Source organism: Lutra lutra, chromosome 7, assembly GCF_902655055.1.
Source record: "Lutra lutra chromosome 7, mLutLut1.2, whole genome shotgun sequence".
Taxonomy (NCBI): domain Eukaryota; kingdom Metazoa; phylum Chordata; class Mammalia; order Carnivora; family Mustelidae; genus Lutra; species Lutra lutra.
In genome coordinates this window covers 29,037,474-29,065,448 of record NC_062284.1, presented here as the reverse complement: position 1 = coordinate 29,065,448, position 27,975 = coordinate 29,037,474, and the positions used below count along the sequence as shown (strand labels likewise).

The window sequence follows — 27,975 nt, the reverse complement described above, 5'->3', positions numbered from 1 at the left end:
GGCTTTGTTACATTTCCAATTTCTTTGGTCTCAAGGTATTTTTTATTTCTCTTGATTTCTTCTTCGACCCATTGGTTTTTCAGTAGCATGTAGTTTAATCTCCACAAATTTATGAATTTCCCAGTTTTCCTTGTATATTTAATTTCTAGTTTCATAGCACTGTGATCAGAAAAGATGCTTGATAAAATTTCAGTCCTCTTAAATTTATTAAGTCTTGTTTTGTGGCCTAACATATGATCTCTCTTAGAAAATGTCCCATGTGCACTTCAGAAGAATGTGTATTCCTTTGCTTTGAGTGGAATGTTCTGTATGTATCTGGTAAGCCCATCTGGTCTACTGTGTCATTTAAGACTGATGTTTCTTTGTTGATTTTTTTGTCTGGATGATTGATCCATTGATGTAAGTCTCCTACTATTATTGTATTGCTATCAATTTCATCCTTTAGGTCTGTTAGTGTTTGCTTTATATATTTAGATCTCCTATGTTGGGTGCATAAATATTAACAAATGTTATAGCATCTTGCTGGACTGATCCTTTTATCATTATGTACCTTCTTTGTCTCTTAATGCAGTCTTTGTTTTAAAGTCTATTTTGTCTGATATAACTACTGTAGCTTTCTTTTGGTTTCCATTTGTATGGAATATCTTTTTTCGTCCTTCACATTGAGTCTGTATGTGTCCATATATTGAAAGTGAGTCCTTTTTAGACAGCATATAGATGGGTCATATTTTTTTATCCATTCATCCACTGTGTGTCTTTGGATTGGAGAATTTATGCATTAACATTTGAAATAATTATTGATAGGTTGTGCTTATTGCCATTTTATTTATTGTTTTGGGGCTGTTTTAGTAGGTCTTCTCTCTTTCTTCTCTTGATCTCTTCCTTTGTGGTTTCTTTCTTATTTTTTTTTAAGATTTTTTTTATTTATTTGACAGAGAGAGATCACAAGTAGGCAGAGAGGCAGGCAGAGAGAGAGGGGGAAGCCGGCTCCCTGATGAGCAGAGAGCCCGATGCGGGGCTCGATCCCAGGACCCTGAGACCATGACCTGAGCCGAAGGCAGAGGCTCAACCCACTGAGCCACCCAGGCACCCCCCTTTGTGGTTTCTTTAGTGGAATGCTTATATTCTTTTATCTTTTGTGTTTTTTCCTTTATGGTTACCATGAATTTACATATAACAACTTACATCTATAAAAGTCTATTTTAAGTTTGTTACAACTTAAGTTTCATTCCATTGTAAAGCTCAAAATCATTACTCTTCCATCCACACATTTTATGGTTTCTTTTTTATTTTATGTTTTTTGATGTCACAGTTTACATCTTTTTATTTTGTGTATCCCTTATTGTTGTAATCATAGTTATTTTTACTATTTGTCTTTCAGTCTTTACACTAGCTTTATAAGTGACTGATCCACTAACTTTACTATATGGTTACCTTTCCAGTGATAATTTTTCTTTAATATGTGTTCTTGTTACTTGTAAGGCCAGTTTAGTAGTGGTTTTTGTGGGTTTATTTGTGTATGTGAGGTTTATTTTGTTTTTTTAGTACTTTGAATATACAGTACCACTCCCTTCTAGCTCGTAAAGTTTCCACTAAAAAATCTACTGAGAGTCTAATGGGGGGTTTCCTTGTATATAACAAGTTGTTTTTCTCTTGCTGTTTTTAATATTTTCTCCTTGTCTTTAACTTTTGACATTTTAATTGTCTTGGTGTGGGTCTCATTAGGGTTCCTCTTATTTGGAGCTCTCCGGGCTTCCTGGATCTGGATCTGTTTATTTCCCCAGATTTCCAGCAATTTTTTTCCAGCAATTATTTCTTCAAATAAGATTTCTATCCCTTTCTCTCTCGTTTCTTTTTCTAGGAGCCCTATGATGCAAATGTCCATTTGATACTGTTTTCTACATCCCTTAAGCTGTCTGCACTTTTTTCTTTTTTGTTGGTTTCTGATGCTCTGATTTAGAGAATTCTACCACCTCATCTTTGAGTTGAGTGATCCTTTTTTTTGCTTCATCTAGTCTGCTATTGAACCCCTATAGTGTATTTGTTTAAGGTTTTATTTATTTGAGAGGGAGGGAGGGAAAGAGAGAGAGAGAGAGCATGAACAGGGGAGGGCCAGAGAGAGAGGGAGAGGGACAGGTGGACTCCCTGCCAAGTGGGGAGCCCAGTATGGGGCTCAATCCCAGGACCCTGATATCATGACCCAAGCCAAAGTCAACCAACTAAGCCACCCAGGTGCCCCAGAACTCCTATAGTGTATTTTTAATTTTGTTATTGTATTTTTCAGTTCTGTGGCTTTTGTGTGGTACTTTCTTATATTTTCCATCTCTCTGTTGAAGTTCTTTCTATATTCATCCATTTTTTCTCCCTAATTTAGTAAAGATCTTTCTGACCATTACTTTGAACTCTTTATCAGGTAAATTACATATCTCCATTTCATTAAGGTTCTTTTTCCTTGGGGGATTTTATCTTGTTCTTTCATTTGATACATATCCTTCTGTTTTTTCACTTACCTTGAGTCTCTGTTTCCATACAGTAGATGATACAACCTCCTCTCTCAGCCATAAAGGAGTGGTCTCATGTAGATGAACTTTGTCATTCAACCCTGCCCCAGCTCTTTGTCATCTCTCAAATTTGTGCCTGTTCAAGAAGCCTATTATATTTTTAATAGCTCCCAGTAGTTGAGAATATTCCAAGACCTAACAGTGTCCCAAAAGGGAGAGTCTCAGCACCTAAATTCAGGCTGACTAGAAGCCAGACCCTCAGGCATCCCTTTTTAAAAATATGCAAATGTATACAGTCCTGTGGGCCTGCAAGCACAAGCAGATCTGGAGGTGTCCCCTGGGAAGCAGTTACAGACATCAGTGCTCTAGACAAGGGTCTCTTGTGTGATACTGGTGAGCTGGAGCAAAGCAGAGAGAAAGCACTAAGATGGTATCCATAGCCTCTGTTCCTTCAGAGCAGCTCCCTAGGCCACTTAATATGTGCCAAACCTGAAGTCTGCCCCTCAGGCCAATGTTCCAGGACAAGCAAAGTGGCCTTCTTCACAGAAAGACTACGAAGTGTGCCTCAGACCACTCTCTGTACAGTACCCTGGGAGTAGAAGCCTGCCAGAAACTGTTTCTCTGCCACAGTCCTATGGGACTCAGGAATGCAGGCTCCCGGCCACCAAAGCCAGGTGATCTAGGAACATCTTCTGGGCAGCAGCCGTATAACCTGGGACACCAGACAAAAACTAGGGCACTGGATGTGTATACAACTCCCTTCCAGGAGATCCTGGCACTCTGGAGCTTGGTAGAGGGTGAGTGGAAAGATAGCACCATCTCTCTGAGATTTTTGGAAGCCCTAGTTAGCTAATAGGCCTCCTTCACAGAAAGGCCAAGCTCTCTTGGGGTCTGTTACCTATTGCTTTGCTCTGGGAGTGGTCGGTTTTTAAGAACTCTTTCTCCGTTGGTTACAGTTCTGTGGGATCCATGTGCATAAGCCTCAGTGGCTGCCAGAACCAGATGATTTAGGAGTGTCCCCTGATAGTAGTCACAAAATTGAGGGTGCCAGACAGGAGGATAAGCTTTTTTTCTGGGTGATACTTATCATTACAATCCCAGAGGACCAGAAACACAAACTCACCTGACCTCCAGGCAGTCCAGAAGTATCCTCTAGACAACAGCTATAAGAATCAGGCCACCAGACACCCATAAAAGTTCCATTCTGTGGAATACTGGTGCCCTGGAGACTGGCAAAGGGAAAGCATGAAGATGGTACCTGCTAGTCTTTGTATGGACAAAGACAAAGTGTTCCAGCTGGCTCCTAGATGTGTGTGTTATGTTAGATGTCTGCCCCTCACACCAGTGCTTTAATATAAGCAGATGAGCCTCCTTCACTTTAAGTCCAGACACAATTGGCTGCCTCTTGGGTAGGGAAGTCCCAGCAGGTAGGCTTTTTAAGAGGGGTTTCTCAGACTGCTACATTACAGTCTCGTGGGTCTTAGGACACAAGCCCTGTTGGGTTTCAAAGTTAGATGTTTTGGAGGCTTGTCTCTCAAGCGTATGTCTTAAAGGTTGGGATACCTGATGTAGGATTTAAACCCTTCATTCCTCAGGGAGAAGCTCCAGGTTTTGACTTCCCTCCCTGTTATGGGATGCTGCACCAGGGGTGGAATTTATGGCGAGATTGTGTCCTATTCTTTCCTACCCATGTCAATGTGGTTTTCTTCTTGTTTACCCATGTGTAGTCATCACTCAGCCAGCCTTTGGATTTTTTTAAGAGGAAATTGTTCCATATGTGGCTGTAGACTCAGTATATCCATGGGAGGAGGTGAATTCAGGATCTTTCTACCTTGCCATCGTAAACTGGAACCCAATAAAGAATGGACTTCAAAGTCCAAAAGATCTGGGTTCAGGTCCTGGCTCTGCTACTTAGTAGCTTTGTCACAAATTGCTACTCTGAGTCTCAATTTCTTTAGCTTTAAAAGAGGATAATAATGGTACCCATCTTTGGGGCTGTTTGGCGAAAAGAGAATAAAACATCCCTGTTAAGGGGCACCTAGGTGGCTCAGTCAGTGGAGTGTCTGCCTTTGGCTCAGGTCATGATCTCAAGGTCCCACGTCTGGCTCCCTGCTCAGTGGAGAGTCTGCTTCTCTCTCTCCCTCTGCCTCTCCACCAGCTGGTGCCAGCTCGCTCTCTCGCTGTCTCTCGTGCTCACTCTCCATCTCTCTCTCTCAAATAAATAAATAAATCTTTAGAAGACAAAAATCCCTGTAAGTGTTCACTCCTTTCACTCTCCAATAGTGTCTTCCCTAGGTTACTTTAAGAGCCTTAATTTCCTCCTCTTTCAGATGTTTACAGTGATAATCTGTGGGATTGGGATTAAGATCAAGGAAGCTAATGCATGTGAGTTTTTAAAAACACAAAGTTCTAGGTAAACAGGTAATGTTCTCCTTCATTCCCATCGTCCCTTTTTATTGATTCTATTTCCTAGTTCAAAACCAATTAACATATCTAAATGATTTTTACATGTTAATTTGGCTTAGAAAGACCAGATGGTGTCTTAGTAAATTAATGGATAAGGTAAACAATCTGCCTTAACTGTCTATCATGGCAGAATACATATTTGGACCAGACCTTCAGCTGCTCTCTGCAGTTACAGCACCCATACCACTTACCTGTCTGTTGGCGCTGGCAGAGTGACCCTAGGCCCCAGCCCACACTTTTTAAATTAAACTGAGGGATAGACTGCAGAGAGGGGAGCTGGATTCTAGTTAATGCATTACTGTTGAGTCTAAAAAGGCATTTTGAGATTCTCTGTAGCACTCAAGAGCTGTTAAGTCAATTGGGGTTATGGTGCCTCATCTATCTTGGGCCTTTATTGCTACAAGATCGCCAATGCAGGATGAGTACCTATTTCAGAATGGGGCATTGAACTATCTGTTCTTTCAAAACAATTGAGAAGTAGGGCTTGACTAACTTTATGTATTATTGCCGTGCAATCTTGTCTCTTTCCCAAATCAATGGCCTAGTATTGATTTCTTTGCTTGTAATGATGCAGAAGCAATCTCCAAAGAACAGGTGGCGAGTGGTTATATACTGGGACTTGTTGGCAGGTTTGGGAAAGGATGTTTTACACTAAATGGTGAATATAAATGTCTATTTGGAGACCCTCTGGGTGTTTGTAGAAGTACCCAATTGATTGTGCAACCTTAGAGGAATAAACTACCAGGACACTGTGAACCCTACCTTTGCAGATGTAAGCAAAAAGGAATAGCAGTTGGCTCACACAAACAAGTTTTTACTGTTTGTTTTCTTAAAATATCCCTTCCCATACTAATGGAATATAGAGTAGGCTAACAAGTGTGATTGTCTCTTGAAGAGACTAAAAGGTCTTTAAAATGTTGCAGAAGGAAATCAGTGCTAGAATTTAGCAATTTGAACGCCAAAGGATAATGCCCCCTTAATTGCCAAGTCTGTTGCAGTGATTGAGTACTAAGATCGTTACTTTGGGTGTTGTCTTAGTTTGCTCAGGCTGCTTTAACAAAATACCATAGACCGGGTGGCTTAAACAATAGACATTAATTTTGTCACAGTTCTGAAGACTAGAAAGTCCAAGATAAAGGTTCTGGCTGATAAAATTTCTAGTGAGAACTCTCTTTCTAGATTGTAGATGACTGCCTTCTCCCTGTGTCTTTAACATGGCCAAGGGGGGCGATAGAGGCTCTCTGTTGTCTCTTCTTATAAGGATACTAATCCATATCAAGGCTCCTCCTCTATGACCATTTCACCTTAATTACCTTTTTGTAGGCCCCATCCTCAGATATGGTCCAATTGGGGGTTAAATTGTATGTTCCAGGACTCAATTTCCAATGGGGGTGGGGGCATACTTCCCACATAGCACCAAGCAATTCTTGGACACCAAAAAGGTGTCCTGCAATTCAACTCAATTCAACTTATCTACCTAGAGATGACACCATATATCACAGGTCAAGGGTTCAATCTACCAGTCCCCCTCCACAAACATCAGATACCGGTCACAAGCCCAGGTTGTTGCCTGTGCTTCTGACCAGCGGGATGTAAATTGAAGATTCCCACAAACCCCTGCTTGGGTTCAAATGATTTGCTAGATCAGCTCACAGAGAAACATCTTACTTAATAGATCACTAGCTTATTAGAAAAGGATATAACTTGGGGCCCCTGGGTGGCTCAATGGGTTAAGCCTCTGCCTTCGGCTCAGGTCATGATCTCAGGGTCCTGAGATCGAGCCCCGCATCGGGCTCTCTTCCCCCTCTCCCTCTGCCTGCCTCTCTGCCTTCTTTCTTGTGATCTCTGTCAAATAAATAAATAAAATCTTTAAAAAAGAAAGAAAGAAAGAAAGAAAGAAAGAAAGAAAGAAAGAAAGAAAAGGATAGAACTCAAGAACAGCCAGATAGAAGAGATGCATAGAACAAGGTATGAAGAAAGGGTACAGAACTTCTCTGTACACCACACTCCCCAAATCTCCATGTGTTCACCAGATTGGAAGCTCTTCAGACTCTATCCTTTTGGGGGTTTGTGGCGACTTCATGATTGATTAAATCATTGGTGATTGGCTATTGATTCAACTTCCAGGCATTCTTCCTTTCCAGAGGAGGTTGGAAGTCCCAAGGGGCTGCAAATTCCAATGCTTCAATTATGTGCGTGGTTGGTTCCCCTGGCAACCAGCCCCCATCCCTAATGGGATCCAAAAATCACTTTATTAACATAACAAGAGACACCTTTGTCACTCTCAATACTTATGAAATTCCAAGGGTTTGGGTTGCTGTGAGTCAGGAACCATGAATGAAGACCAAATATATTGGAGAAATATATATATTGATCTTGTCTTATAAATCAGACTATCTCAGGGGTTAGCACTTCAACATATGAATTTTCAGGACTCAGAATTCAGTCTGTAGCATTCTGCTCCTTACTCCCCCAAATTCATGTTCTTATCACATGCAAAATATATTCAGTTCATCCCAATAGGTCCAAAGATCTTAAATCATTTCAGCATCAACTCTAAAGTCTACAGTCCAAAGTCTTATCTAAATAGCACTTAAATCAGGCATGGGTGTAACTCGGGGTCTGATTCCTCTCAGATTTCCTCTCTAGGCTATGACCCTATGAAACTAGACAAGTTATGTGCTTCCAAAATACAGTGGTGGCCAAAAAAAATGAAAACACTAATTTGAAAAGATCTCTGTACCCCTGTGTTTACTGCAGCCTTATTTATAATAGCCAAGATATGGAAAGAACCCAGGTGTCTATCAATAGATGAATGGATAAAGAAGATGTATATATACACGGATGGAATATAATGGAATATTATTCAGCCTAGAAAAGAATGAGATCTTGACATTTTGTAAAACATGGATAGACCTAGAGGGTATAACACTAAATGAAATAAGTCAGAGAAAGATAAATATCATATGATTTCACTCATATGTGGAATTTAAAATCAAAACAAATGAACAAATGATGAAAGAGAAAAAAAAAAAATCCTCTTAAATACAGAGAATGAACTGTTAGTTGCCAGAGGGGAGCTTCATGGGGAGATGGATGAAATAGGTGAGGGGAATTAAGAGTGTACTTGTAGTGATGAGCACTGAGTAATACATAGTATTGTTGAATCATTATATTGTACACCTGAAACTAATATAACACTATGTTAATTATATTTCAATTTTTTAAAAAGTGCAACGATGCAATAAGATTGTCCCATTCTGAAAGGGAGAAATCAGAAGGAAGGAAGGGGTGATGGATCCCAAGCAAATCCAAAACCTAGGAAGATAAATTCCATTAGATACGAAGGCTCACAGATAATCCTCTTTGATTCAGCACTCTACCCTCCAGGTCCACTGGGGTGGCATCATCACTCCCATGGCTCTAAACACCCTGTTCCTTTGGCTCTTGGTAAGGGCCCTGCCTACACTGCCCTCTGTGAGGGACCATCTACATGGCTCCCTGCTAGGGTAGCCTACCCCTGAGGTGCTGGTCATCCTGGCTTTCCAAATCTGGAGAGGCAGCCCTACCCTTTGAAACCCAAAAGGAAACAGCCTTATCTCTTAGGTTTGTGATGGGAGTAATAAGCCCTGACAAACTCTGAAACACCCTCAGGGTCATTCTTCCCTTTCCTTACAAAATAGTGCCCTTTCACAGCTGAATAGCTCTGTGGACCAGTCCTGTAGAATCCAAGAAGTCCAACAGCTTTCCTTCATTCCATCCTGCTTTCTCTTTCCCTTTAGCTCCAACTGGCAGTGTCTTTGCTGGGAGAATCCTCTTTCTATTTCTGGCTTCTCCTGAGATGACTGATTAAGGCCAGGAGTCACACCCCTGATCTCTTTAGACAAATGGCTGTTCAACGTGCTTTTAGAATTCTTTTTAGAATTAGCTTTATTGTTTGTTGCAGTATGGATAGGCTTAGAATTTTCCAGATCTTCAAGTCTTGGTTCCTTTTTGCTTAACAATTCCTTCTTCGGTTTCTGTCTCCCCTTTTGCATATATACTATAAGCAGTTAGGAGGAAACAAGCTGCTCCTTCACCACTCTGCTTAGAAATCTCTCTGCCAAATACACAATTACATTACTCACAAGTTCTGCCTTCCATAAAATACTAGAACAGCTTAGCCAAGGTCTTTGTCATTTGTTTTTTATCACTTCTCTTATTTTCTAATAACATGTTCCTCATTTCTGTCTGATTCATTACCAGAATCACCCTTAATGTTCATATTTTGCAATAGTCTATTCATGATTATCTAAGCTTTTTCTGTCATGGATCTCAAAACTCTCCCAGCTTCTATCCAATTCCAAAGCTGCTTCTACATTTGTGGGTATTTATTATAGTAGTACTCCACTTCTCGGGACCCAAATCTTAGTCTGCTCAAGCTGCCATAACAAAACACCACAGACTGATTGGATGGCTACACAGCAGAAATGTCCATTCTCCCAGTTCTGGAGACTAGAGGGCTCTCCTCCTGGCTTGTAGACAGCTGCCCTCTCACTGTGTCTTATGTGGGGAGTGAGAGCGAGGGAAAGAGTACAATGCATTTAGGGGTTAGGGCTTCAACATACAAATGTAGGGAGGACACAGTTCAGTCCATAGCATTATTCTGGTTTTCATTCAACAGCTTTAGTAGTTCTATTGATCTTAAACTAAAAGACATCACAACACATAATAAAGAAGAGTTGATTTAGAGTAAGCTGACATGGGTCCAAATTCTGAATCAGTCTCTGTGTATCTCCAAGTAAGTCAGGTAACCTCTCTTGGTTATCATATGAATGGATACTAACTGCTCTACCTACCTCATAATAAGATTGTTATAACGCACATGTGTTAATGTGGTGAAACTCCTTTCTAAACTGTATAAAAAGTACAGTATATAAACTGTATACAGTATACAGTATATAAACTGTATCTAAAGTATGTATAAAATTATGCATTATTCTTATTAACAGTAATGGAAAATTACTGCTCAACATTTTTTTTAGATCACTCATTATTCCTTAATATTGGGTACTGGTCTGAGTGTATCTAGATAGGTTCTGCACTTACATGCTTTCTTTGTCATTACTTCAAAGATGTAAACATTTCTCCTTAAAATCATGAGAGAAAGCTACTAAATGCTAGCATCCTCAAGAATATTAGCACTACCCCAAATTGGTAACAAACTGAGAGTCTGATATTAAGGAAGATTTTAATAAATTATAGTAATGTCCAATGGAATGTCTGTGGCCATTAAATAGTAATTGTGAAGACCCTATAAAATTGTGGAAAACATTTTTTGGTAAAACATCACATGAAAGTAGCAGAATACCAAATAGTATGATCATAACTTTTTAAAAATTCACCTACAAAATGGTAATATGCAATTAATGCAATTAATGGCTATGTTAGAGTAGTGATAATTATAGGTGATTTTAATTTAGTTTTTTAAATATAGTCATAATTTTTTTAATTAAAAAAAAAACAATGACTTGGAGATTTTAGATCATTTGACACTGAGCTCCTTGAAGGCAGGTATCCTTAGTTATTGATCCCTGTAGTTTCATCCTCTAGCATGAATTATAAATACTCCTATTTCATGCTACGCAGCCTTGCACACACTGGTTCCTCTCTCTGGACTGTGCATCTGGGAAGAGCACGGTCACATCCAGGTGACCTATTTCAGTACCGCCTGAGGGTCCTCATTGGAAACATACTTTCCTCTGCTGCATCCCATACCTACAAAATCAGAGTCTCTGGCAGTGAGGCCTGGGAAACTGCATTGTTAGCAAACACTCTGGGTGGTTCCTGCACAGAATTTGAGGACTGTCGACATAGTGGTTAAGGATTTGGGCTTTTAAGTCAGACAGACCTGGGTTTAAATTTGTACTTTAGCAATTTAGTAGCTATGATAATTTGGTCCAGTTACATGCCTTTTCTAAACCCGGTATCTTTACCTGTAAAATGGAGAAAATACATCATTCTTAAAGCCATTGTGAAAAATCACAGGAGTCCGTATGTACATAGTGATTGATGTATATAGTGCTCTTAGCATCCTTTGGCACAAAGAAAGCATTCAGTAAATGGTACCTATTTATTCCTCCACTCTCTTCTCCTGTACCTAGAAAGCTCCTGTTTTCTTAAAGAACCCAGCTCTGTGAATTTTCTTCTCTGATGTTCTGAGAACATGTTGACAGCTCCTCTCTGTGTACCCACTCTATGCTTAGTGGATTTCTCTGTCATTGCACAATCATGCTACAGTTTTATGATTCTACAACAGTACTATTATACAATTAAAGTCACATGCCTCCCCTCCCCACTGTTACGCCTGAGCTTTCCCATGGCAGGGACCATAGTTTATTAATGCTTGTATCCTTGTTACCCTGTTGATCTAATATATTTAGCATCAGATAGCAATATATACTATCCAAAAGAGTACCATGTACGTAATGGGCATTCAGTAAGTATTTCTTGACCTTTCAGAAAACATTTACTGTTGAAAAAATTATGATATCTGTGTGGGTTTACAGAATACATGTGAATAAAACAAAACCTAACCCTCAAGAAGCTTATATTCCAATGAGGGGGGTGGGACAAAGGCATAAATTACTCTTAAACAAGACATTATAATGAAGGTTCAGAGTGGTATGTGGAAATGTAAAGGTGAATGACAACTAATGAATGAAAGAAATCATTGTTAACACTATCTCAGGACCAAACACTTCACACTGTTTGTAATGAATGCAGTGCCTGGAGAGAATATTGAAAAATTTGGCTATGGAAAGATCTAGGACCACATTTAGAGCTTTGAATGATGAGTTCAAGAAGTTAAACTTTAGTTTGTGTTTTATGGGAAACTACTAAGGATTTTTAAAGAGAGAGATAACATAAGATCAATTAATTTGGAAGAAAACTGGTGAAATGATTTTAGAAGAAAACTATTATGGGAAGAGTCCAGAAGAGAAACCAGTCATGATGCTACTGCAGTAGTCCAGGTAAATACCCGAACAGTGGGAAAGAAGGGGCAGGTGGTCAAAGAGCTGAAACAAGTGGTAGACCGTGTCTGGTGAGCGACTGGATTTAGGATGAGAGACCACCCCAGGAGGAGAGTCTACAAAATCAGGAAAAGGCCTACTCATCTAAGTGACCCAAAGCAGGGACAGAGGGCAAGGACCCACAGATCAGAGTGCAGGATTGCAGAAGGTTTGAGCAGAATAAGGAGAAGGCAGGAGTTCAGTCTCTAGTAAACCTCAAGAAAATGCAGTCTTGGTAACAGTAGGAGCAGACACCAGATGCAGCCAGTCAGAGTGTATGGAACAGGAAGGCTGCGGATGCGGTGTGCACAGCCTACTTTGGAGTTTGGTGAAGGAAAGGCCAAACCGATGCCCAGACAGTGTTTAACCTTCAACCTCTGTCTCTGTCTCATTCATGTCTCCTTTTACCCCTCATCACTTGGGGAGCCACCACCCAGCGGATCAGACTTGTCTCTGGGCTGCGTTTTGGCTGGCCTCCAGCCCTTAACTTCCCTGCTCTCTGAATAAAACTTGCCACAAATTTAAGCATGAACTTGAAACTTCCCTGTTCTGAATAAAGTCTACCTTGCCTTTGCCTCCTTTCAAAGAATCTGGGTAGCCACCGACCAAACATGTAGAGTAGACTCTACAAAGTAGACTCAAGACAACTTTAGAAGAGCAGCATTCATCATCCATCATCCTATACAGGAGGAAACTGAAGCCAGAGAGGAATAATTAGTTTTGCAAAGGGTCACCTACTTCATGGCAGGCTGCCTCTTACCTCCTGCGTGGAACCTGTCCTATTATCTCATACCTGAGCAGTGGACAGCCCTGCCACACCTCAGTGTTGTCCCCGAATGGACAAGTGACAATGTTTGCCTACAAGCAGAGTGGCCAGTTGGTAAAGTTATGACTCAGTCTCAATGGGACATTCTTTATCACTGCTTTTATGGGATCATTTTATAATAAATGCTGCTATGTGAGACCACAGAAGGAATTTGGATGAAATTACTGTGGGGAAGATGATAAAAATCTCACACAAGCAAAAAGTATAAATTTCTGCCTTAATAGTCCAAGAGTCCCAAATTTGGGGTAGTATTTATCTTCTTGTTTTGAAGGAGTCCAGGTCTTTGTTCTCAAGGAAAGAACTCAGAGAGCTTAGGGAAGATGTGCACTTCCCTGGTACAATAGTGGGCTGTTTCCTTTCTTCCACCTATGTCAAGAATATTGTTCAAAGCTTGTAGTGAGTAGAGGTGAACTGTGGACACCACAGTTGTCTGCAATTGACCTGAGTCTTTGTTTATCTCATTTGGGTGGATGCTGAGAAAGCAAGACACTAAATGAAAACGCATTGACAGGAATAACTGATTGGTAGGAGTTTATAACTAGTTCAGACTATCGACATAGGCAATTAATTACTGGCTTAGTAATAAGGAAAAAACTATAGAGGGGAAACCACTTCCACTTTCATAATTCAGCACAAATATGTTCCAATATTGAAACTTCACAGAAAGCCATGGCTCTGCAGCCAGCTGTACATGCTCGTAGCCATCGTAGGTCAGTGTCCACTTCATTTCAGGGCTGAATGTGGACAGAAGTTCCTAAGAGTGTCAACTGGGAATTGGTTTAGGAAGGAAGGGGTTTGGGGACTCACATAAATCTGGAATCAAAATGAATAGTCTAGTGAGAAAAGGAAGCCATGGCTTTCACAAACAAGGTGAGAAAACCTCGTTGGGGGTTATATATTAGTATTCAAGTTAATTGAACTCCTAATCTGTGCTTGAGATGGTTATTGAACTCTGCTGTACCTCAGTTTCTCTAAGGTGAACATTCTGGGCATCATTCTGTCAGCCCAAATTACTAGCTCACAAACACAAGTGATTTTCTTTTCATCCACATGCTGAGTGGGAGCATGAAAAGATTTAATGGGTACAAGCTACAAATAAGATAGTAAAATCTTATACAGTTGCCTTTTTAAATTTCTCTCTAGACTCCAAAATGGGTTTCTTGGGCATATGAACATTTTTGCAGCAGTTCAATCTATAAATTACCTGGCCTACCTGACAGAGCTCATGGCAAATTCCTAGAGCTTGTAGTTCTGAGTACCTGGGGCCCAGATGGCATTTATGTATTAAATACTTAATCCATTTTGAATATATTGGTAACAGCATTGAATGTGTGGGTCTCTTGGCTCTGTAGCAGCAAGCAAAGCAATACTCCTAGGTTGATCAAGGAATTGAGGTCAAGGAGTGATCAGCCTGTGTTGCCAGAGCAAGGCTGTACCAAATACTGGCTATCTGTTCCACATTTGCAGGTTTTCATTCTGTGCGCCCTCCTGTTTGCAGATAGCTTTTGTGTAATGTGACAAAATGGCGCAGATGGTACAGTGTGTGTGATCTTCAGTGTTTCTCATTTTTGCCCCTCTACAATTCATTCCCTACAATATCCATCTCACTTAAGGCTCACCGTGGCACTGTAAAATGTGTAGTATAAGCTGAAAATGAGATTTCCTGCTGATAAAGTGGAAGTAGGCTGAAGGTGTACTAGGCTGACTGGGCCCATCAATGGAAAATTAAAAGCAAATGTGGAATATTTTTGAAGAGTCCTGTGTTTTGTAATTATTGTTTTCTTTGGGGAAAAGGAGAGGAAATTGAATGGAATGTTGCGGAACATTGTCATTTTATGTAGGTTTGTGCAGTGCAAAACCCCCAAGCATTTAGGGCAGCCCAGACTCAGTGGACAGCCCTCGTTGTTCAGGTTTTACTCATTTGCGTCATCAGGTCATGAGCATTCATTACTCAGACTAGTCTGCCGTTGTCCCCTCCCCATCACCTTGCCAACTTCCATCTGTTTCATAAAAGCTGTTCATATATTCTAGCTGCTCTGAGTGAATAACCCTGTGGCTACCCCAGATCAGATGTAACCTCCCTCAGTATTTTGTACACACAGATTGAGAGCACGCACAATGTGCCTTGCCCCGTGGAAGGCCCTACCGATACAAATATCTGCTCTTAAGACAAACCCGGCAAGTGTGCTGTCTGTAATAATAGAGACGTATGCGAGAAACACAGAAGGGAGGTTTAGGGTGTTCAATGCTCTCTCTTTGACAGAACTGACACGTGATAATGGTTTTGAAAGAGTAAGTAGGAATCCCTCAGGCAGATGAGGGTGAAGAGAGAACACCTGGCGGGTGGAAGCTGGAGGCGGGAGCTGGCTGCTGGTGGTTCAATATGGCGAAAGTGAAAGAGACGTGAGAAATTAAGACTGGAAAGGGAGGCCAGGCCAGGCCTTTCTCCTGTGAAGGTAGTGGGAGCCACTGGAAAGTTTAAATATTAGGCAAGTGGGATCCAATTTTTTTGAAAGATGGATCTGGTGTTTGAGGGGAGTCACATGAGAGGCAGGGAGACCAGTTGGACATCTTCTGTAGTACTCCATGCCAGTGATAAAGATAGCAATAGATGATGGAGACAAGAGGATAATTTGAAAGTTATTTGGGAACAGAATCGATTAAAATTGGTGATTGGTTAGAGGTAGGGAATGAAGATAGAGGAGAAATCCAGAGTGAATTTGATTTCTTAGCCAGCTGTTGGGACAGATAATGGCACCATTCGAAAAGAAGAGGGAGTACTGAAAGAACAGGGGTTTTGGTGGGAAGAAGAGTTTGGGTTTGATTATGTTGAGTTTAAGGGTCTATGGGAAGGGACACATGGGGCGGGGGATAGGGTCAAGTAGGCCATTGTAGAGATGAGTGTAAAGCTCTGAGGCAAGTCTGGATTACAAATGTGGGAGTCAATAATATATCAAGATGGTCGAAGCCATGAGCTTGCGTAAGGGAGTGTGTCCATGAGTAAAGAGGACAGAGGGCAGACTCCCCCCCGCCACCACCATCCTCCGCCAACAAACTAGCATGTCAAAGAGCCTTTGGGAGGAAGAGTCAAATAAAGGAGAAAGGATAATACCACTCCATTCGACAACTGATTTATTCCACAGCCACTTCCCTACTGTGGTGCCAGATGTCCACCTTCTCCCCCTACCTCCCCATTGTGTGGCCTTAAACTGAATATCTGTTCCACTCTTCAATGCTTAAAGGACAGCAAGATGTATGGATGTCCTCTTTACCGGTTCCAGGCGTTGTGGGCATTCTGAGAGGGTCAATAGTATCAGACACATAGACTTGGTCTTCTTCCCAGCTGCTTTTAATGGGGATTTACAGTCAAAGCTCCCCACATTCTGCTTTTTAAAAGTTTGCTGTCTAGGTTGAGATTATTATTATTATAAACATAAATGCTTTATAATGGCAGATTTGACTCAAAGGTATGCAGAGCAGTTGCCATGAGCAACACAGAAAATGAGCCCCTGTATTGAAGGGAATGTTTGGAATTAAACTTTTCAGCTTGTGTGTGAGGAGCAATTATCAGGCTGTTTTCCCCACGAAGATCAGGTTGTGTAAGCATTGTATGCTTTGACCTGGGTCTGAGAAGGCCTCAGGAGAGAGCTCTGGCTCTGGAAGCACTTTTTTTTTCTTTCCGCATTTTTTTGCATCGGTGGCTAAAGGGCTCTGGCTAGATCACTTCAGGATTTTTAACAGATGGAAAGTGCTAAGGAGCCATCAGATACTAGTTTGAATGCTCAGTTGCTGCGAATGAATAATTTTCCTTTTCCTTCTCTCTCCTCCCTCACCCTCATTAACTCAGACAACTCCTTTCCCCACAATGTTTGTGGCAATGTTTTATCCGTGCTGGTGGATGTGTAACTACCCCTGGCTGGCTGTCCCTTGTGATGGGCTTCTGGCTTCCTCCGGAGAAATAGCTCAGGAAGGGGTGCTGTCTGGGAGGGCAAGCAGGCCAGGGTCACTGTGCCCAGCACGTGCATCTCTTCCTGTTTGCAGAAAGTGCTCCTGTTGCCTGAATTCAGCATTGCCACATTCACAGAACCAGTAACTGGTCCACAAAGATGGCCTATGGCATATTGTACAAGTCAACCCTCCCCAGCCTGGTTTTGTTCTCTTGCTTCAGCTTCCAAGGAAATGACTCCCAGATGGTGATACCACAGCTCCCTCTAGTGTCGCTGTGGCTCAGGCTCTCGTGGAGCTTTTCTTCCCTTCCAGAAAGTGCAGACAGGACAGATCTGTCAAAATTGGCGGCAGGTTAAATAGATTTTTCCATACGTAGTCAAAACAACTATGAGATGATTTTTCTCCTGTTAAAAAGGAGAATCTTACATGAAGATATGGGACCATTCCAGCTCCTGTGTTGTTCCTGTTTCAAAATTTGGGGAGACTTAGAAGTCCTATGGAAATCATTCTTCTTAGGGAGTGGAATCTCTTTGGAAATTCCTGCAGTTAAAGCCAGCTACCCTTTTAGGGAAGGAATGTAAATTCCTTTCAAGAAAGATAAGTGAAAAAGGGAGGCCCAGAAGAAGTCACTTTGCTCCCTGGTAGAGAAAATATCAGGTAAGGGAAGGAGGTCAAAACAACAACCGGCAGGAGAAACCTGTCCATTTGTTCTGGAACGAGCGGCTTGTTTTCTGAAATAACTTTTGGACTAGAAATTTATCATCTGAAGTCAGGTCATTTCGAGTTTCCTTTTTTAAACTAAAAGAGTCAAGTTACTAATATTTGAAAAATTGCTACTGTGTGGTACATAGAATCCTATAATGTTCCTACCTAAACTAATATCATCAGAAGCTCATAATAAAAAGTTATGAGATATTCATCATAAAAGAAATCCTATCTTGGAAATCTCCATAGGTCTGTATTTTAATTATAACTATTTTCATGGTTGTGAACCAATTAGAAACCCTAGTTTGTATGTTTCCCTCTTTTCAGACTTTTCCCATTTCCCTTTACCTTTTAAACTAAAGTGACCCATTATTCTTCAGCCTGTCTCTATATTGTAAGATGGAGAGATAAGGGAGTGCCACCTCAGGCCAGCTATCCAGGCAGGCCATTTTCCTTCAGAGCATCCAGAATGGTTGAACAATTTATCATTTCTCCTTTGTAAATCACTTTGATCCTTTATCTCAAGTTGATCTGTGAAACTAAACATAAATTCTTGTTGTAGTGTCCATGTTCTTGTCTGCTCATACAGCTCTGAGGAGTCTTACGAAACCTTGTGTGTCTGTGTGCAGGCAGATACCACCCGAATAACACGATGTGAGGACCAGTCACAATTAGAATACCCTCTCCGCTTCCAGTGCCAAACCACAGGGTGGCAAGTTTTTTTTCAGTGCAGCTTAGCATAGTAGAAACTACAGAGTGGTCAGACACTTCTCCTTCTCTCTCTCTCAGCCTTGGACTGGGTCTGTCTTGGACCAGAACATACTGCCAGTCTGGCTTGTTGCCTGAGTGGGGAGAGGGAGGTGGGCAGGGTTGGACTTTACCTCTTCCTCTCTAGCTGCCTCCACCCAACCCATGGTCAGAGAGCCTCGTTGCTGGGGCAGGTGGCTCTCAAAACTCAAAGAAGGATGCATTTTTCTGTTTTGCTTCTCTCTGTTTGAAAAAAACATGAAGATCTATAGTGTGACATCATATTTAATGTTTACAGGTTATAGTCTTAGTCATGTGCAATGTTACGTTTGTGTAGCTTTGAGATTTATAGGTTGACTCTACAGAGTTGATCTCATTTAATCCTCACAAGTGCCCTATGAGGTAGTAGGTTTTAGGATTTTTTTGTATATTGTCTCCCTTTTTAGGGAGACTGAGCCCCAGAGAAATTGGCTGAGATGCCCAAGTTTACACAGTTCATGTCAGGACTAAATCCCAAACCTGCCAAGTCCTGGGTGAGGGTCCTTTCTGGAAAGTGACTGCTGGAGTTTAACTATAGTCTCATTCAACTCAACTCAGTGGTATTTGATTGACTTTTCAAAGACGGAGGAGTTGGGACCTTTGAACTTTCATTCCAGCCAGCGATGTGATATGGAGCAAATTATTAAAATTGAGAATGGGTTTAGTGGTGCCGTGTCCTAGATCCAACTACTATACAACTAAAAGATGACTGGTATAGGATTTTTTAAATACCTGCTGACACATAAATATGAAATATTGCCAACAGTACAGTATAGAAGGAATTCATGATGTGATTGATGAGCATATAGGAGTATATATTATTCTGCATGTACAAAGACTTGGAGAGCTTTCCAAAGATAATATTTTCTGAAAGATATATGTTTGAACTTGAACTCAGCCTGGGGTTATCTCTCTTTCAAGACCAGAAGTTTTAAAGAAAAAAATGCTTGATGTGCCCTCAAATTGATGAAGTAGGTGGTATAAGATTTGAAGAAAGAAAGATTTCTGTGGTGTTGATCACTGGTGTCAAGACTCTAAGTGTAATAAATATGTATAAATACAGTAAATGAGAGAAGATGTTCCTTTCCCCCAGATACGCCTTTACCTTTGGTCTGGTTTGGGGGGGGCGGGGTTCTTTTTGGTTTTTTCTTTCTTTCTTTTTTCCTGTTATCATGAGAAGTGTACTCTTGAGTCCCCATCACCTAGTTCATATTTTTCTTAGTATCTCTTTGAATGGAAATCAGAGCACACTCTTTCTCAGACGTGGAGACTCATCAGCACCCTCCCAAGAAAATGTTTTTAAAATAAAAGCTAGAAAATCCTTTTTAAAATGTGTTTCTTTTCTGTATGACTGCAGCAAACAGACAGCATGAACACTTCCAGGGGCATGTTGCCAGGAGGCTTGGATCCCTGTAAAATTCAGCAGCATCTCCCTGCTGAGGATAGGAAACGGGCTCCTCAGGTCCCGGCCCGTGGAGCAGCTTTTCCTGACTGGGCTGTTCCGGTCTGTGAATGAGTGTTAGTCACTGAGTCTTCCACTGGCCGCTTCTCTGCATCCTGTCATCATAATCCACTTAGGGGTGATTTGATTTACTTTTTGCTTGTCTAGCCCTGGATGACTAGAAATATAGTAGTTGTTTCAGTATATAGAACTCTTGGCTAATGTTTGTGATTTAAAAACTCTTGCATGATCCATGACCACTTAATAAAATTCTTTTGGAAAGGCCTTCCTGCCTAAATATTGGCCTTTAAAAGAGGCCTGTTAAGAGAAAGCATGAAACTCAGAGTCCTGCCATGGAAATGTTCATTGTGCTCAGACCAATGATGCTCTCCAAGCTTTACCTCTACCTTGCCGGTCAACCGTGCGTGCCTGTTTTGACAATGACATTCATTTACAATTAGGAAAACCCACACTTCACCTGGCCAACCTTATGTTACCCTCCTGACCAGTGATAAAACAAGGTATCCTGGCTCAATTTATAGAGCTGTTGTATAAGTCTAGGCTGTAAGCCTCTACAGAAAGTAGGTAAAAAATTATTCTTGGTTATTCTGTTTTCTGGATGACATACAAGGTATAGTAGAAAAAGCAAGCTTTGGTGTTAGACAGGCTTTGGTTTGCAAGCTGATAGCCCTGGGCGTTTTTCTTTTTTCTCTTTCTTTCTTTCTTTCTTTTTTTTTTAATTCTTAAATCTTCAGCCTACTTCAAAGGGTTAGTGTAAGGACTAGAGATAATATACATGAAGTGCTCAGCGTGTCGATAGCCATAAGAAATGGCTCCTGCCATTATTACTGTTACTAGGCACAGGACTACCAAGACCCTTCCTGAAGACTTCACTGTAACACGGCCTGTTCCTAACCAGTCACCTCCCCCATTACTCTTCCTTTACACCTCGAAGCCTGGTTGTGAAAGGGTGTGTTTTACATTGTGTCATTTGCATTCTTCTTTCAGATCTGTAAGAGCAAAGCGAAAGAGTCGCAGCAGTACTATCACAGCTTGGCTGTCCGCCAGAGTCTGGCTGTCCATTTCAACATCCAGCAGGACTGTGGTCATTTCCTTGCGGAAGTCCCTAATCGTCTGCTTCCCTGGGACGATCCCGATGCCCCTGAAGAGGAAGAGGATGAAATGGAAGAAGCTGAAGAAGAGGTGAAAGGAGAAACAGATGGGAAAAGCCCAGAGCCCTGCTCTGAAACAGAGTCATCCCAGAAATCAAGCCAGGGGCTCATCAGCAGGAAGCAGAGAAGCCACGTGGTGGTCATCACCAGAGAGGTTCCCTATCTCACGGTGGCTGATTTTGTGCGGGACTCTCTGGGCCAGCACGGGAAGAGCCCGGACCTGTATGAGAGGCAAGTGTGTCTGCTGCTCTTACAGCTGTGCTCTGGCCTGGAGCACCTCAAGCCCTACCACGTCACTCACTGCGATCTTCGTCTGGAGAACCTGCTGCTCGTCCACTACCAGCCGGGGGGCACCAGCCAGGGCCTGGGGCCCGCAGAGGCCAGCCCCACCTCGTCTTGTTCCACCAGGCTCATAGTAAGCAACTTCTCTCAAGCCAAGCAAAAGAGCCATCTGGTGGACCCCGAGATCCTCCGCGACCAGTCCCGCCTCGCTCCGGAGATCATAACCGCCACCCAGTATAAAAAGTGCGATGAGTTCCAGACGGGCATCCTCATCTATGAGATGCTGCACCTGCCCAACCCGTTCGATGAGAACCCAGAGCTGAAGGAGAAAGAATACACTCGGGCAGACCTGCCTCGAATCCCACTCCGCTCCCCCTATTCCCGGGGCCTGCAGCAGCTGGCCAGCTGCCTTCTCAACCCCAACCCTTCTGAGCGGATCCTCATTTCAGACGCCAAAGGCATCCTCCAGTGTCTGCTGTGGGGCCCCCGGGAAGATCTCTTCCAGACTCTCACCATCTCTCCCAGCCCAGCGCAGAGGAGCACCCTGCTCCAGAACTGGCTAGACATCAAGCGAACACTGCTCATGATCAAGTTTGCTGAGAAGTCCCTGGACAGGGAGGGTGGGGTCAGCCTGGAGGACTGGCTCTGTGCTCAGTATCTGGCTTTTGCCACTCCAGATTCCCTCAGCTGTATTGTGAAGACCCTGCAACACCGCTAGTCTGTCCTGGATGCTACTTTTCTTTCATTTCCACCTTCCACTCACCTGTGCGCTCCCCATTCCCAGTGCTCCCATGGAATTCAAAGAAAGAAGAGAGACCAACCTTCCATCCCTGTCCAGAAAAAAATGAGTGCCCTCTGAAGGCTCATTCACGGCTCCACACCGAGTACAAAGCTCAGTCTGTCTTCGCTGTACGGTTGTGCAGTTCCCTTCCATCGGAACACCTTTCACCCTAATTGTCCCCAAATGCAGGAAGAAAATGAACATGTCCATCCCAGAAGGGACAGCTCTTTTGGTATGAACTCAGTGATCTGTGTCCAATTCCTCCATGATTCTGAGTATCACCTATCTTTTTAACACCAAGTATTTATTCTCACTAGCAATAGACAGATTTGACAGGTCCTTACCAACATCCACTAAGCTCTCACAACAGACTTTTTTTTATGTCTTTAAAGGATCAATCACTGACTCTCTTACCAGGCAGAACTGCTGTCCCTAGCATCAGGCCAGTTTTGTGCCTGGGGACTCTATCCTTTGTTCCAGCAGATAGTAAAAGACAAGGAGAGATTTCGTCCTTTGGGTCATGGACGCATTTTCCCTTGTCCTCGGTAAGTAGGTGAACTGCACGGAGGACGGCCTGGCCAGTCTCTCCTCTCCTGCCACTGTCTGACTCTCCTTCACCTCAACTCTGTCCCTACTTGCCAGTGAAGTTTGGGTTTATCAGCCACTTGTGTCCCCTTCCACAACTGACCCAAGGGGGTGTCACCGATGCCTCCACAGGGTGCATAGAGTTCGGCTCTGATAAAGAGGTGGCAGGACACCCGGAGATGATTTTCCACACATGCAGTTCCCTAGGGGGCCCCCCCAGGGGTTGTTGTGCTGGCTTTGATTACTGTCAGAGCTGGCAGTGTAGACAGCCATAGCTGGTGGAGCCCAGATCCCCGTGTTCCCCTGAGCGGTAATCGGCCAGCTTCCTCCTCTCAGTAGCCAGTGTTAACTAGTCTCCCAAATGCTGTAGACATCAGCTATGAGGGAAACGGCTGTCAACTGAGCTCTGAGATCTGCTCGGAGGGCACGGCGCACTGGCAGTGAGGGTGGCCAGAGGCCAGGGAGGGGAGACGGCCACTGATGAGACTGCCGGTCTCCTCACAACGCTGATCTTGACAGAAGAGGCTGCCTCCCAGGGGCCCCAGGAACATTGCTCCTTAGAACTCTCTGCAGTGGGCCTGGAGGATGGCTCGCAAGGATGTTGAGTGCTGAGGTGGGTGCCTGCGAGCCATGCCACACGTGGGGTCCATGCTCCTCTCCTAGGAATATATGTGCAATTTTTGTATGTATTTTTTTTTTAGCTGTATATTACAGTGTTTGTGTTGCAATTTTACCTGAAGCAAGTTCTACAGAAATCCTCCCCTTCCTCCCTTGGCACATACACATTTGCGCTAAGAAATGAGAGTTCCTTCCGGGGGGCTTGGGGTGGGAGGGGACGCGGGTGCGCTTGTTTTATTCAAAACTGTGAGTATCTGTTTACTTCAACCTTGAAATCCCAAGAGTCACTCAGCTGTGTGAGTGTGCGTACACGTGGGTGTGCACACACGTGGGTGTGCACGTGCATGCTGGGAGCAGAGGCCAGGCCTCTGAGGGGAACGACCTGTGGCAGGGTTGAGAGATGTGTCCTCTGCGTCTCATGGGCGAGGGAGCCCCGGGACCCCTCCCCTAACAGCGCAGAGCTTCTGAAAGCCAAGACTGGTTGTGCAGTATTACTTAGAGAGCACATTAGTGGCCTTTTGGAAATTTCTAAACTTTTAACATTTTTAACAGCCTTTTTCATATGATTCACCTAAATCAAAGAGGATCAAGAAAGGAGAAGAATGTATTTTATTGTGATCTTCTTTGTGTGTTTTGTTGTTGTTGCTGTTGTTGTTGTTGTTGTTGTTGTTTTAAGAAAATGGGCCATATGAGGCTCCCCATGGAGGATGCCCCTGTCCTTCTGGCCAGCTGTATAGGACTCCCAAGGAAGAGAACTCACCAGCCCACAAACAGCCTGGCCTCCTCTAGCCAGAGGGCAGGGCTTGACCCCTGGAACGGCTGCCGAGCGGACCCGCTGCTGCAGGCCAGCAGTCCGCTCCGTCCACAGGTCCTGGGGCATGGCTGCACCTCGCCTCGTGGCCTGCTGTTTCGTTCACCTTAGCAGAGCCCACGTGCACATAAGTCCTTGCCTAATTATACACTGAAGTAGCAGTACCCAGACCACTGACCATGTCAGCCAGCACATTCCCTTCGCCGTCCTCCCCGCCCTCCCCCAGACGGTCCACAGATTGATACACTTACTCAATGTCATGCTCGTGGTGCCTTGCCCATGTAAATTTGAATGTTGACTATTTAATGAGGTTTCATATTTAATGAAGAATGTTCCCTGGGCCCTCTGTTTGTTCTCTAGGTATCCTTTTTCTTTTCCTTTTTTTTTTTTTTTCTGTTTGACTTGGATCTAGCCTTCTTCGTGTTAACTCTACAGTATTCTAGGCGTGGACACCCTCGACTACCGTTATCCTAGAGCACTGGTAAACCTCCCTCGCACCAGATTTGTTCAGTACTGTTTTTATATTCAGACTTGTTAAGGGCAAAAGATGAATACCACCTAGTCAGAGAAGGGCCTCAGGCTTCCCAGAGACAGGTGGCTAGATTAATTTTACTCTGCAGAATATGAGGTAGAGAGGGAAAAGGGTGTTACGGGTTCGAGCAGAACAGACAAAATAACTATCTCTAGACAAGAAGTACTACATCAGATGGTCCTTGGAGTATTTTTCCAGAGTAGTGAAATTCAGTCAGTTAATGTCACAAATTTTCTTTACACTCGCATTTTAATTACAGTAGGAACTTTGAATTCATTCATCAATTGGAAAGAAACCCTACCTTCGGACACAGATGGATATATATGTGTTAGAGTTTTGCATTATGACTAGGATAGCACTTTAAGTTTTCTCAATGTCAAGTTACCGTCTTCAATATTATTTGGAAATTTTTTCTTTTCTGTTGAAGTCCGTACTACAGATTCTTCCATTTATCGAGAGTTTGAACAATTAAGCCACCTTTGGAACTTTACCTTAAGCCACATGAGCAGGAACAATCTCTCTGACACATTGCGGTGCTAGAGAAACAGGGAAGTGGGTGGAGTAACCAAGATGAAGCCTGAATGTATATATAGCAGAGTGCCTTGTTCCGGTGACAAGCTAGTCTTGGAAGGAAGAGAATCCGACGTCCCACAGCGAGGACTAGGACTGCGATGCCAGCCTGAGGGAGAGCCCCTTAGGTGAATGTACACTGATGTGATGCTGAGAAGCTAACTCATGAAGAATGACCGCAGGATGGGAGAAAGGGCAGTTGAACCTATGAAGTCCACATGAGTGAATCATGAATGAGACCTACCAACCCCCAGACGAAGTGAGAATTGGAGGCCAAGAGGACGGCAGTGGGTTTCAAGGTTTGCCCTCTGGGGATGAGCTGGGTGAGGTGTAGGGAGGGCACAAGCACCCACACCACTGACACTGGGGGGTCAAAGTAGAAGGTGCTTGTGAGGATTTTAAGAGTCTGGGTAGCCTTTCATCCTCAGGTCAAGTGGGGGCCAGTATTGCTTCCAGACTCAGCAGAAGGTTGTTAACATGGAAAACTCATAAGCCAAGACATCTAAACCTCTAGAAATAGTAATGATATTTCTGGGAGGAAAACTGTATTTTAAGGTTTCTAGTATTGCAAATGAAAGAACTTTGGGGCCTACTAAATAATAAGGCATGGAAAGATTGCACTTAGCTTCCCAAATTTGAATTAAAAACACTTCCGTTAGGGAAGTAACCTGACTTGGTTTTGCCAGTAACCTGCAAATATAATACTTTCCCCTAGATTATACTGGCAGTGATCTGAAAAAAAATACAGACTAGTCCCAGAAATCAGGAAGTACTCAGGATACTGCACTGTAATTCCAAATGATTCTAGGTGTTTGAATGAAGTGTAGACATACTTGAAGATGAGGGAGAGAGGGACTTGGCACCCCAGGCCAACTCTGACATGTTTTTTACTTCCCTCACTAGTTGATAAGGATTGCAAATTCTGGTCCAGCCTAACGAGTGAACAGGATGGCTGCCCACGAGACTGGGTTATTAGTTTTACCTCATTGAAGCTCATACTCTCAAAGGCCCGAAGTGCTGCGCCAAGACAAAGCCAAGTGCAGCCAGCCCCGAAGGCCAGCTGTCCGTGCTCATGGCAGTGCCGAAAGTTGGGAGTCTGTGGACCAAAAAAGATGCCGTAAGGGAAGCCGGGGAGCTACAATGCAAGATCCCAGATAGTGATGATACCAAAGAAATCCAGCCTTTTTGTCCAGATGCTTTGAAGGGGAGGAGGTTGAGTTGCAACAGATGCCATAGAAGGAGAGCTCACATACATTCCGTGTCAAGGGATTTGGCTGATAAAATAATCCATCCTCCAAAAAAAGCACCTACTTTTTAAAATAAGTCCATTTTTGTCTATTAGGAAAAAAGATGATGGTGATGATGAAAGCCGTGGTCCCCAGTATCTGAGGAGAGGGAACTAGTCCCTCTCCCCAGGACGTGACCATGGCTGTCTCCCTGACTTCATCTTGGGAACATTGCATCCATGTGATTCTGAGAGCTGGGCAATATTTTTTCTAGGAGACTGTGGTAGTTTCAGTAGGTTTGTTTAAAGAACTCCTGGGAGGTTTCTTAAGAAATCTGAGTCATTTTTATAAAGCTTCCTACAGAGGTGGTTACCACTCGTCACCATCATTTAAGATCTCCAAGTGCCCCGAATGTACAAGGTGCTACACAGCTGTTAACATCCCTTCTCCATAGCTGTTTAAAATTAGAGTAGGTTTTGCATCAGCCACTGCTAGAAGCTTCCCCACCTAAGTGGGCTGCAGGGGCCTGCATTCCCATCATCCCATCACATGCTTCCCACTCCAGAGAGTCTCTAGGCTTAATCCAGCTTCTCACCTTTAACCCATCCCACTCACCCCCATGCTTTTTTTTTTTTTTTTTTAATTAAGAAAGTTTCAGGGAATCAAAAGAGGTCGGAAATTTTTTAACCTAGCAGAAGTATAGAGTCATATATTTTGCTACGACTATTATTGTATTATGGAAAATCCACTTTGCCCGTCTAGTGTGTGGAAAGTGTGTGTGTGTTTGCACTCACGATAATTTGAATGTTGAACAGCCCTATATGGCTTCAGGGTAGCATTTTTGAAGGAGAAACCACACTGCTTCAGGAAACTTGCTCCAAGTGCTACTCAGTTATCCCTTCCCTTGCCAGTTTTTTAAAGAGTTATGTGTGAACACACTGGGTTGGGATTTTTTGTTGATACGCAGGGCATTTTGGCATGAGATCAGGGCAGAAGCAAGATGTCATCCTTGTCAGTATTTGAATCATGGCAGTCCTCACTGCAGTCTCTCCTTAGTTCCCCATGGCTCTGCCCGCTCCCTATAGTGGAAAATCTTATTTCTCTTGCTCTTTCCTGGAGTTTCAACCCTTTACATATTTTAGAGTTGTATAAATCTACCCATGTAAGGTCCCCTCTGTCACCAGGTGGTGCCGACCCTTGGTTTGCTGTGGTACTTTGCTGTGTTCTCTGTGGCATCATGTTACTGTGTAAATAAAATTGTTTTAATATACACTAAAAACGAGACGGGCGTTTGTTTTCTCAGGGACCCTCCCATGCTGACACACGGGGATGGGTTTGCTTGCAGACGCGGTTGGTTTTGCCCCCAAGCGTTCATGCCCTCTTGGGTCTTTGCTCCCTGCTGACCTGGACGGTATTTCCTGTTCATTGCCTCCTGGACCTGAGAAAACTAGCCCCAGAAGAAAAAGAGGGCCTTCCGCTTTGCCCAGCGCTCCCTGAGGGCTACCAGTCCGCTGTGTGCGATTGCCCCCTGGTGGCCAGTCTCCATACAGCCTTCCCCGGGCTCGTGCCGCGTTTGAGAGGTTTGGTTATACCACGGTCTGGTCACCCTCCGTGAAGGGCTCCCAGCCGCGCAGACAGTATGAGCAGAGGCCAGGCCTCGTGCAGCATCGAGC

At 43.1% G+C, this 27,975-nt stretch overlaps 1 protein-coding gene across 13 annotated transcripts in view; it reads left to right on the top strand.

Moving 5' to 3' along the window:
* Positions 1-26,939, top strand: part of PEAK1 (pseudopodium enriched atypical kinase 1) — a 306,788-nt gene extending 279,849 nt beyond the window's left edge. For 12 of the 13 annotated variants that reach the window (XM_047737419.1, XM_047737416.1, XM_047737418.1 and 9 more), the window contains one exon: positions 20,734-26,939. In XM_047737419.1, coding sequence (XP_047593375.1) covers positions 20,734-21,897 — 1,164 coding nt within the window. In that variant the 3' untranslated portion in view covers positions 21,898-26,939. The remainder of the gene's footprint in view (positions 1-20,733) is intronic. The other variant, XR_007128693.1, reaches the window with a different exon arrangement.
* The last annotated feature ends 1,036 nt before the right edge of the window (positions 26,940-27,975 follow it).